Source organism: Oncorhynchus masou, unplaced genomic scaffold, assembly GCF_036934945.1.
Source record: "Oncorhynchus masou masou isolate Uvic2021 unplaced genomic scaffold, UVic_Omas_1.1 unplaced_scaffold_7706, whole genome shotgun sequence".
Taxonomy (NCBI): Eukaryota; Metazoa; Chordata; class Actinopteri; order Salmoniformes; family Salmonidae; genus Oncorhynchus; species Oncorhynchus masou.
In genome coordinates this window covers 1,647-13,935 of record NW_027014174.1, presented here as the reverse complement: position 1 = coordinate 13,935, position 12,289 = coordinate 1,647, and the positions used below count along the sequence as shown (strand labels likewise).

Sequence of the window (12,289 nt, the reverse complement as noted above, 5' to 3'; positions counted from 1 at the left end):
AATTTCAATGAACAATCCAATCTCAATGAACTATCCAATCTCAATGAACTATCCAATCTCAATGAACTATCCAATCTCAATGAACTATCCAATCTCAATGAACGATCCAATCTCAATGAACTATCCAATCTCAATGAACTATCCAATCTCAATCAACTATCCAATCTCAATAAACTATCCCATTTCAATGAACTATCCAATCTCAATGAACTATCCCATTTCAATGAACTATCCAATTTAAATGAAGTGTTTCCATGTGGGCATAGATTTTTTTGTGACCCTTCCCAGTTCTTAGGGGTTTTCCATAGTCCCCGTGGGGTTTGTCAGCCTTACCGGCTTTGACCAGGTCGACCAGCAGAGTGGACCACTCCGTCCTGAACTGGTTAGCTCCGGTTAGACTACCGTCACCCCCGATCACACACAGGTTGGTGATACCCAACTTGACCAAGTTCAGGGCAGCCTTCATGCGGCCCTCCCTGGCTCTGAAGTCCATGCAGCGGGCACTGCCGATGACCGTGCCACCCTGGTAGAGAGAGACTCATTGAATCAGAAGAACGACAAAGTCCCTCAGACCGGTGCAATACTGTAGAATACTATAGTAAAGTAAAGTATTATATGTAAAAACACTACACTTTTTAAACTATAGTAAATACTACAGTATTTAATTTGTTTATACCCTGCAAATCCCCCCCCCCCCATATAGCAATCTGTGTCACGCATAACTGAGAAACCTAAATGGCAAGTATAGACCATATTTTGTGTTCCTACAGGTTATAGAAAAGAGCAGAAGCCCTGAACTATCGGACTCACCAGTTGCAGCATCATGGACACACTCTCCCAGGTGGCCAGTTTGATGTTGTCTCCTCCGTCCACCAGACCCTGGTAACCCTGGAGACACACATCATCAACACAAGTACAAACTATTATCTTCAACGGGGTTTCACCCACACACGAGGAACACTGCCTTCTGAAATGGGAGACAACAGCATGCTACTACAGCGACACAACTTTGCTCTCAATGTGGTTTGTGATAGTATCTATTTCTTGGCGGTGAATTTCTTAAACCTTCAGTCAGATCAGGAATGAATTAACAGTAGAAGACACTACAGTATGGGTGATCAGCAATGATAGACAACACATTATCAAGTGTATAAACTTGAATCACAGAACTGTGATTGTGATTGTATTATATTCTACTGTATGTCTTTACCTCATGAACAAAGTAGACTTTGGCTCCAGTGTAGAGACCAACTCTGACTGTGGCCCTCACAGCCGCGTTCATACCTGAGAGACACAGACAGACAAACATGGGGTTTTCAGGACTGACTGAAGGCTCATATAAGTATATAACAAGTTATAAAGCCTTACACATTTCAGTAAAGTGTTGCCCTGAGGGTCAATGCTCTGCACAAAAAAAGAATAGCTTGTCAAAGTTTACAGTGACACAAACGCACACCCCCCAACCCCCCCCCCCCCCACACACACACACACACACACACACACACACACACACACACACACACACACACACACACAGCTCACACGATGGCAGTACAGTAGTTATGGCGTAAAACAACACGTTTCACCAATGCTAACATTTAATACTAAATCAAGTTTACAATCAAGTTTACATTTGGATTCAGGGTTGTCATCTGTTGTGACGTGACTATCATTAATCTGATAACTGTTATTTGTTTTATAAATGAACTACGTTTAATTGTTACTTGGTTAAATTAATCATGTAACAATTAACTCATTAGGAATGTCACGCCCTGACCTTAGTTATCTTTGTTTTCTTTATTATTTTGGTTAGGTCAGGGTGTGACGAGGGTGGTATATGTGTTTTTTGTCTTGTCTAGGGTTTTTTGTATATCTATGGGGTTTTGGTATTGTCTAGGTAAATGTAGGTCTATGGGGTCCTGAATTGGTTCCCAATCAGAGACAGCTGTTTATCGTTGTCTCTGATTGGGGATCCTATTTAGGTTGCCATTTTCCAATTTTGGTTTTGTGGGTTATTGTCTATGTGTAGTTGCCTGTCAGCACTCATGTTATATTGCGTCACGGTCGTTTGGTTTCTTTGTTAGTTTGTTTAGTGTTTTTCCTTCATTAAAAGGAAGAATGTATGCTTATCACGCTGCGCCTTGGTCTCATCAATATGACAAGGAATTTGGGGCACCACGGGAAAGGTTGTTTAACGAGTTACTATTCCCGACTGTTCCCGACTTAAACTCTAAAGATATACAGATATCTCTTACATAAATAACAGTCAATTATGAATGATTACCTCATCAGTCTCATTCTGAACGTCGCATAATCTTTGGATCCGCAAGAACCCTAGCCCTTCTGAATATTCAGTACTGTACAAATTGATTTAATAATGTATTCATTAACTAACTAAATAATGACACAGAATAGACATACACACTTACATGAGATAAATGTCCCTAGTGGACTGACAAGGTATGACGGGGCCTCCCGGGTGGTGCAGTGGTCTAAGGCACTGCATCGTAGTGCTCGCTGTGCCACCAGACACCCTGGATTCGAGCCCAGGCTCTGTCACAGCCGGCCGCGACCGGGAGACCCATGGGGCGGCTCACAATTGGCCCAGCGTCGTCCGGGTTCGGGAGGGTTTGGCTGACCAGGTCGCCAGGTGTACGGTGTTTCCTCCAAAACATTGGTGCGGCTGGCTTCTGGGTTGGATGTGCATTGTGTCAAGAAGCAATGCGGCTTGGTTTGGTTGTGTTTCGGAGGACGCATGGCTCTCGACCTTCACTGCTCCCGAGTCCGTACGGGAGTTGCAGTGATGGGACAAGACTGTAACTACTACCAATTGGATACCACAAAATTGGGGTGATAAGGGGGGTAAAAAAAAGACAATGTATGACGGCTTATAACACATATGGAGAGTGAGGGGTAAGTAAAGAGAGGGAGAGAGAGACAACACTTAGATTAGCACCCTAACCACCGCTCATTTGTATTAGAAATGCTATATATATTTATGCGTAGCTGTCCTTGATCATTGTTACATCTCTGTTGAACTCGAGAACTCCTATGGTGAAGTTGTCGATGTCTGTAAGGCTCTGGTTTGTCCACCAGAGGTCACAATGTCCTTTGTAGAGATTCTCTGGTAGTGGTGTGTTTGGCTATCTTCTAGTGTTGAGGTTGAGAGCTTCAGAGCTTCTCACCATTTCAACATGTTGACAAACGTCTCATGTCTTTTCTTATCAATGGTTGATTATTCAGGGTTCAGCTGCCAATCACTTTACACACCAGGAGTATCCTGGCAATGTACAGGTCTCACCATTTTAGCCACTGTGTAGCCACTGCTCCACGCTGTCTGGTATTGTAGTTTTAACCATTTGAAACGTTCAGCTCGCGCTGTACGTCGGCTGTCTGTGGTGTTGAAACCATTTTGTAATGTTCAGCTCGCGCTGTACGTCGGCTGTCTGTGGTGTTGAAACCATTTTGTAATGTTCAGCTCGCGCTGTACGTCGGCTGTCTGTGGTGTTGAAACCATTTTGTAATGTTCAGCTCGCGCTGTACGTCGGCTGTCTGTGGTGTTGAAACCATTTTGTAATGTTCAGCTCGCTGTACGTCGGCTGTCTGTGGTGTTGAAACCATTTTGTAATGTTCAGCTCGCGCTGTACGTCGGCTTTCTGTGGTGTTGAAAACATTTTGTAATATTCAGCTCGCGCTGTACGTCGGCTGTCTGTGGTGTTGAAACCATTTTGTAATGTTCAGCTCGCGCTGTACGTCGGCTGTCTGTGGTGTTGAAAACATTTTGTAATGTTCAGCTCGCGCTGGACGTCGGCTGTCTGTGGTGTTGAAACCATTTTGTAATGTTCAGCTCGCGCTGTATGTCGGCTTTCTGTGGTGTTGAAACCATTTTGTAATGTTCAGCTCGCGCTGTACGTCGGCTGTCTGTGGTGTTGAAACCATTTTGTAATGTTCAGCTCGCGCTGTACATCGGCTGTCTGTGGTGTTGAAACCATTTTGTAATGTTCAGCTCGCGCTGTACGTCGGCTGTCTGTGGTGTTGAAACCATTTTGTAATGTTCAGCTCGCGCTGTACGTCGGCTGTCTGTGGTGTTGAAAACATTTTGAAACGTTCAGCTCGTGCTGTACGTCGGCTGTCTGTGGTGTTGAAACCATTTTGTAATGTTCAGCTCGCGCTGTACGTCGGCTGTCTGTGGTGTTGAAACCATTTTGTAATGTTCAGCTCACGCTGTACGTCGGCTGTCTGTGGTGTTGAAACCATTTTGTAATGTTCAGCTCGCGCTGTACGTCGGCTGTCTGTGGTGTTGAAACCATTTTGTAATGTTCAGCTCGCGCTGTACGTCGGCTGTCTGTGGTGTTGAAAACATTTTGAAACGTTCAGCTCGCGCTGTACGTCGGCTGTCTGTGGTGTTGAAACCATTTTGTAATGTTCAGCTCGCGCTGTACGTCAGCTGTCTGTGGTGTTGAAACCATTTCGTAATGTTCAGCTCGCGCTGTACGTCGGCTGTCTGTGGTGTTGAAAACATTTTGTAATGTTCAGCTCGCGCTGTATGTCGGCTGTCTGTGGTGTTGAAACCATTTTGTAATGTTTCAGCTCGCGCTGTACGTCGGCTGTCTGTGGTGTTGAAAACATTTTGTAATGTTCAGCTCACGCTGTCTGTCAGGCTGGTCTGTAGAGTTTAAACCATTTTGTAACATTCAGCTCACACTGTCTGTCAGACTGGTCTGTAGAGTTTAAACCATTTTGTAATGTTCAGCTCACGCTGTCCATCAGGCTGGTCTGTAGAGTTTAAACCATTTTGTAATGTTCAGCTCACGCTGTCCATCAGGCTGGTCTGTAAAGTTTAAACCATTTTGTAATGTTCAGCTCACACTGTCCATCAGTCTGGTCTGATATGTTAATTCTGTCATTTTAAGCACTCTGGTCGGAAAGGCAGTTCCATGACGCTGACACGCTCTTCTGACTTCATTAGGGTAGGCGGTTACTGACTGGGCACAAGTTTATATGAAAAACAATTATCTCATTTAGAAGGCCAAAATCACATTGCTATCTTCACAAAAGTATTCTCATATGTAATCATATATTTTATACAACATTTAGATGTAAACTTGACAGATATAATGTGTTTCCTTCCTAACTTACAGTTACTGTGTTATACCATCATTAATGACATCACAAAATAGTAAACAATGTGACAGAATTATTCTTTAGACCATCCCGGACCATTCTTAACATTCCCCTCTTATGAATATTGTTCACTCGGAAAAAAGGTTTTGGTGGCAAAAGTCTCTCTGTAACAAAGAGTGTTTCAGACATCCAATACTGCAGGGAAAGGAAGAGAAAGTTCTCTCTAAATTTACGACCCAGTGGTAAGGTGTCAAGACTGGCACAGCCCCCCCCCCCCATCCCTCTTTTGTGGGAGAGAGAGGCTCTGGCTATCTTCAAACATTTGCCTAGCTGATGGGTCCTTTGATCCACTGTCAGGAGAGTCATGACACATGGTTAAACACATTAAAATGACTTTTATAGCTCCAGAGTGACTTGATACCCATATGTCAATGCTTTATACACATAAATTCATGTGTTATCAAGCATGGACATATGGGTATCAAGTCCCTTGACATTTGTGTTTTGGGTTCAGAGTGTTTTGGCTACAACATTCAAAACGGCTCCTGCACATATTTTCAGAGTGAGAATAGAGAGGGTGTCATGTCTGTAAACAGATCTGTCTGACTCTACTCTATATTCCCTCCATGCTCAGAACACTGTAAAGGCCACGGTGTGTGTGTGTGCACCCTTGCGTCTATGTGTGTTGTGGTTGCTCCATACACAAGCGTGGACAGGATGGTCTCTAGTTTCAACAGAGCAGCTGTGGAAGAAAGCCTCCATAACATGACATTCCACAAAAAGGTCAGAGGGTCTAAAATTAGACCCACATTTTTTGGGGGGACATAGGATCACAAGGGAGAGACGGAGGGGAAGACAGAGGAGGAACAGGCGGGAGATAACAGTGACTCAAAGGAAAAGGTTAGGGGGCACATTTGGAATCCTGGAATTGGAATCATCTAGCAATGATACAAGTCAGCAATATTAACATCAGTCATCATACTATAGACAAACTGTAATGTATACCACTTCATGGCTGTTCAGGGACCAAGAGAAAGAAGAGAGTGACGTAGGATATTACCAGGATATCTATTCACTGTTGTGTAAAGAGTAATTAGACATATTATTCTGCAACTCTGCTAGGGGAAGATGCAGTCTACTATATAATAATCTCTTGTGGACATAGAGCATCTGAACAAATCACAGTTAACCGAGATCAAGTGTATAAAAATCTTTGTTTACATGCTAGCTGATGACTGGGCATGAAATCATGGCCAAGAAGTGCAGTTATTTGTATGGAATGTCAGCCTACACGTCCCAAAGTCCCATGTCTCTAAGAGTACAGGACAGCTATCATACTATACTTATCACGTTCTCCCCCCTGCCCTGCCCACCACAGTGAAGGTAAAAGCCAAAAGCCAAAGACATCCATCTGCAACTATCACCTGGCTCCTGCGACTGAGCGACCAAGAACACAAGCCCCTCCAGCATCTGACTGGCACAGCTGATCTCAGTTGCCCTTTCAGTTTGTTGTCTGCCTTACACATGCTTCTGGAAGCCCTTCAGACAGAATAACTCCAGCCCTAACTCAGGGTGTTTAGTTCAACTCAGGGTGTTTAGTTCAACTCAGGGTGTTTAGTTCAACTCAGGGTGTTTAGTTCAACTCAGGGTGTTTAGTTCAACTCAGGGTGTTTAGTTCAACTCAGGGTGTTTAGTTTAACTCAGGGTGTTTAGTTCAACTCAGGGTGTTTAGTTCAACTCAGGGTGTTTAGTTCAACTCAGGGTGTTTAGTTTAACTCAGGGTGTTTAGTTCAACTCAGGGTGTTTAGTTCAACTCAGGGTGTTTAGTTCAACTCAGGGTGTTTAGTTCAACTCAGGGTGTTTAGTTCAACTCAGGGTGTTTAGTTCAACTCAGGGTGTTTAGTTCAACTCAGGGTGTTTAGTTCAACTCAGGGTGTTTAGTTCAACTCAGGGTGTTTAGTTCAACTCAGGGTGTTTAGTTCAACTCAGGGTGTTTAGTTTAACTCAGGGTGTTTAGTTCAACTCAGGGTGTTGAGTTTGATATAAACTCCTTTGACACTGTGTTAGTTCAACCGAGAGAGTTGGAGGTCAGTCAACATCAGAGAATAATGCTAGTGTAGGCTCGGACCTAAATGATGTGCGCTGTCACCTCCAGCCGCATGGGAAATGGCCCAAGACAATGCCTTTAGGACCAGTCAGCCCTTACCCCGTCAAGAGGCCCAAATGTAGGCCTATGTCTCTCTCTCTCTACAGTATCCAGAGGATGACTGTTGGAATATGTATGAGTAACCACATTTCCATCCACAGTTTTTATGCGTGTACAGTCATAACTAATACAACAGCATAAAAAATAACAACATGATGGAAACAGGACATTTCGGTAGAATTGTATAAATGCCGACAGATAATTTGTTTGTTAGACACGATGGGATCTTTTTGTGCCTGTAAAATTCATTATTTGAGAAATGGAGGTGAAAAAGCCTTTAACACTCAAATATTGATATAATTACCATCGTATTGAAGTAAACTTGGAGTCAGGAGATTATATTTTGTGTGGTCCTCCCACTACGACTCAGGGCACGCATGCAGTTTATTAGTCTACAGATTAAATTGATTGTGATAAACTCCTCAAGGTGGTGAAAGTGCACGTGATGAACTTCACAGGGTGGTGAAAGTGCATGTGATGAGCTTCACAGGGTGGTGAAAGTGCACGTGATGAGCTTCACAGGGTGGTGAAAGTGCACGTGATGAGCTTGATGGTCCTTTCCAATAAATACATAATATTCTGGTGTCATGATGATAGATGCTTGGCTGCCGTTTGACAAATACAAATAATATCCCCTACCCCTAATAATGTCATAACGTAGGGAGCCTACCCGCACTGTCTCTGCCAGCTGTTGGCTAGAGTGCACGTGCCAAGACCACAGTGATCACATTTGCTTGATAACTCAATAGTTTTTGTGACAAAATCATTAGCACAGTTGAAAATGCAAAAGAAAACTCATTTAACTTGTATTTTTTATTCGGTACATGGGAATTTAACCGCAAAAGTTATTTAATTAACAGCAACATGTTTTGTACACTGAGTGTACAAAACATTATGAACACCTGCTCTTTCCATGACATAGGATGACCAGGTGAATCCAAGTGAAATGTATGATCCCTTATTGATGGCATTAGTTAAATCCACTTCAATCATTGTAAATGAAGGGGAGGAGAATAAATAAGGATTTTTAAGCCTTGAGACAATTGAGACATTTAAAATATATATATATATATTAAACTTATATTTAACTAGGCAAGTCAGATAAGAACAAATTCTTATTTACAATGACGGCCTACACCGGCCAATTGTGCACCGCCCTATGAGACTCCCAGATGCAGCCTGGATTCGGTCCAGGGTGTCTGTAGGGACGCCTCTAGCACTGAGATGCAGTGTCTTAGACCTCTGAACCAGGGTGTTTGTAGGGACGCCTCTAGCACTGAGATGCAGTGTCTTAGACCTCTGAACCAGGGTGTTTGTAGTGACGCCTCTAGCACTGAGATGCAGTGCCTTAGACCTCTGAACCAGGGTGTTTGTAGTGACGCCTCTAGCACTGAGATGCAGTGTCTTAGACCTCTGAACCAGGGTGTTTGTAGGGACGCCTCTAGCACTGAGATGCAGTGTCTTAGACCTCTGAACCAGGGTGTTTGTAGTGACGCCTCTAGCACTGAGATGCAGTGTCTTAGACCTCTGAACCAGGATGTCTGTAGTGACGCCTCTAGCACTGAGATGCAGTGTCTTAGACCTCTGAACCAGGGTGTCTGTAGGGACGCCTCTAGCACTGAGATGCAGTGTCTTAGACCTCTGAACCAGGGTGTTTGTAGGGACGCCTCTAGCACTGAGATGCAGTGTCTTAGACCTCTGAACCAGGGTGTTTGTAGGGACGCCTCTAGCACTGAGATGCAGTGTCTTAGACCTCTGAACCAGGGTGTTTGTAGTGACGCCTCTAGCACTGAGATGCAGTGTCTTAGACCTCTGAACCAGGGTGTCTGTAGTGACGCCTCTAGCACTGAGATGCAGTGTCTTAGACCTCTGAACCAGGATGTCTGTATGGACGCCTCTAGCACTGAGATGCAGTGTCTTAGACCTCTGAACCAGGGTGTTTGTAGGGACGCCTCTAGCACTGAGATGCAGTGTCTTAGACCTCTGAACCAGGATGTCTGTAGGGACGCCTCTAGCACTGAGATGCAGTGTCTTAGACCTCTGAACCAGGATGTCTGTAGTGACGCCTCTAGCACTGAGATGCAGTGTCTTAGACCTCTGAACCAGGATGTCTGTAGGGACGCCTCTAGCACTGAGATGCAGTGTCTTAGACCTCTGAACCAGGATGTCTGTAGGGACGCCTCTAGCACTGAGATGCAGTGTCTTAGACCTCTGAACCAGGATGTCTGTAGGGACGCCTCTAGCACTGAGATGCAGTGTCTTAGACCTCTGAACCAGGATGTCTGTAGGGACGCCTCTAGCACTGAGATGCAGTGCCTTAGACCGCTGCACCACTCAGGAGACATGGATTGTGTATGTGTGCCAAGACAAAATATTTAAGTGCCTTTGAACGGGGTAGGGTAGTAGGTGCCAGGTGCACTGGTTTGTGTCAACAACTGCAACGCTGCTGGGTTTTTCATGCTCAACAGTATCCCGTGTGTATCAAGAATGGTCCACCACCCAAAGGACAGCCAACTTGACATAACTGTGGGAAACATTGGAGTCAACATGGGCCAGCATCCCTGTGGAACGCTTTTGACACCTTGTAGGGTCCATGCCCCGACCAATTGAGACTGTTCAGAGGGGAAAAGGGGGTGCAACTCAATATTAGGAAGGTGTCCCTAATGTTTTGTACACTCAGGTGCTGGGCTAGTAACGTTGACATAATAACAGATGTTGGGTTCATAAAGTTGATATAATAACAGGTGCTGGGTTAGTAAAGTTGACATACTAACAGGTGCTGGGTTAGTAAAGTTGACATACTAACAGGTGCTGGGTTAGTAAAGTTGACATAATAACAGGTGCTGGGTTAGTAAAGTTGACATAATAACAGGTGCTGGGTTAGTAAAGTTGACATACTAACAGGTGCTGGGTTAGTAAAGTTGACATAATAACAGGTGCTGGGTTAGTAAAGTTGACATACTAACTGGTGCTGGGCTAGTAACGTTGACATAATAACAGATGTTGGGTTCATAAAGTTGATATAATAACAGGTGCTGGGTTAGTAAAGTTGACATAATAACAGGTGCTGGGTTAGTAAAGTTGACATAATAACAGGTGCTGGGTTAGTAAAGTTGACATACTAACTGGTGCTGGGCTAGTAACGTTGACATAATAACAGATGTTGGGTTCATAAAGTTGATATAATAACAGGTGCTGGGTTAGTAAAGTTGACATAATAACAGGTGCTGGGTTAGTAAAGTTGACATACTAACAGGTGCTGGGTTAGTAAAGTTGACATAATAACAGGTGCTGGGTTAGTAAAGTTGACATAATAACAGGTGCTGGGTTAGTAAAGTTGACATACTAACTGGTGCTGGGCTAGTAACGTTGACATAATAACAGATGTTGGGTTCATAAAGTTTATATAATAACAGGTGCTGGGTTAGTAAAGTTGACATAATAACAGGTGCTGGGTTAGTAAAGTTGACATACTAACAGGTGATGGGTTAGTAAAGTTGACATAATAACAGGTGCTGGGTTAGTAAAGTTGACATACTAACAGGTGCTGGGTTAGTAAAGTTGACATACTAACAGGTGCTGGGTTAGTAAAGTTGACATACTAACAGGTGCTGGGTTAGTAAAGTTGACATAATAACAGGTGCTGGGTTAGTAAAGTTGACATAATAACAGGTGCTGGGTTAGTAAAGTTGACATAATAACAGGTGCTGGGTTAGTAAAGTTGACATAATAACAGGTGCTGGGTTAGTAAAGTTGACATAATAACAGGTGCTGGGTTAGTAAAGTTGACATAATAACAGGTGCTGGGTTAGTAAAGTTGACATACTAACTGGTGCTGGGTTAGTAAAGTTGACATACTAACAGGTGCTGGGTTAGTAAAGTTGACATAATAAAGAACAGACTGTATATGCTCCCAATCACCATCTAATACTTCTAATACTGAAGCACACGTACACACACACACACACACACACACACACACACACACACACACACACACACACACACACACACACACACACACACACACACACAAATATGTGTACAGACGCACGCAGTCACACACACACAAACAAACCCTCACTGTCTCTCTGATGACACACACACATACACTTCTTACCTTGGGCATCACCTCCTGAGGTCAGCACGGCGACAGACCGGCCGATACCCATCTTGGTTGGATCCATGCTTGTATGTGACATGGTGTCTACAGGGCTCAACTCCAACCAGGCGGTGGCACTAAGGAAGGAAAGGAGATGGCTATGGCTGATACTCTCCTATAGCTGATACTCTCCTATAGCTGATACTCTCCTATAGCTGATACTCTCCTATAGCTGATACTCTCCTATAGCTGATACTCTCCTATAGCTGATACTCTCCTATAGCTGATACTCTCCTATAGCTGATACTCTCCTATAGCTGATACTCTCCTATAGCTGATACTCTCCTATAGCTGTTACTCTCCTATAGCTGATACTCTCCTATAGCTGATACTCTCCTATAGCTGTTACTCTCCTATGGAGGATACCCTGCATCTCAGAGAGAGAATGGTAACGGCACCAGCTTTATAAGACATTACCCCCTGCCCCCCCCCCCCCCGCATAACACATACACACACACACACACGCACGCACGCACGCACACACACACACACACACACACACGACTCTGGGCTAAATATACAGTACCAGTCAAAAGTTTGGACACACCCACTCATTCCAGGGTTTTTCTTTATTTTTCTTCCTATGCTCTACAATGTAGAATAATAATGAAGACATCAAAACTATGAAATAACACATATGGAATCATGTAGTAACCAAAAAAGTGTTAAAGAAATTAAAATATATTTTAAATTTGAGATTCTTCAAAGAAGCCACCTTTTGTCTTGATGACAGCTTTGCACACTCTTGGCATTCTCTCAACCAGATTCATGAGGTAGTCACCTGGAATGCATTTAAA

General features: G+C 43.7%; 1 protein-coding gene across 1 annotated transcript; it reads right to left on the bottom strand.

Moving 5' to 3' along the window:
- Window positions 1–333: 333 nt before the first annotated feature.
- LOC135537420 (ATP-dependent 6-phosphofructokinase, muscle type-like) lies at window positions 334–11,854 on the bottom strand (the record flags this gene model as incomplete). The annotated part of the gene is made up of 4 exons (XM_064963588.1): window positions 11,451–11,854; window positions 1,211–1,284; window positions 811–888; window positions 334–523 (listed from the first exon to the last, which is right to left on the bottom strand). Coding segments are annotated over exons 1-4 (424 nt in total), but the record flags the coding sequence as incomplete, so codon positions are not given.
- Between the last annotated feature and the right edge of the window lie 435 nt (window positions 11,855–12,289).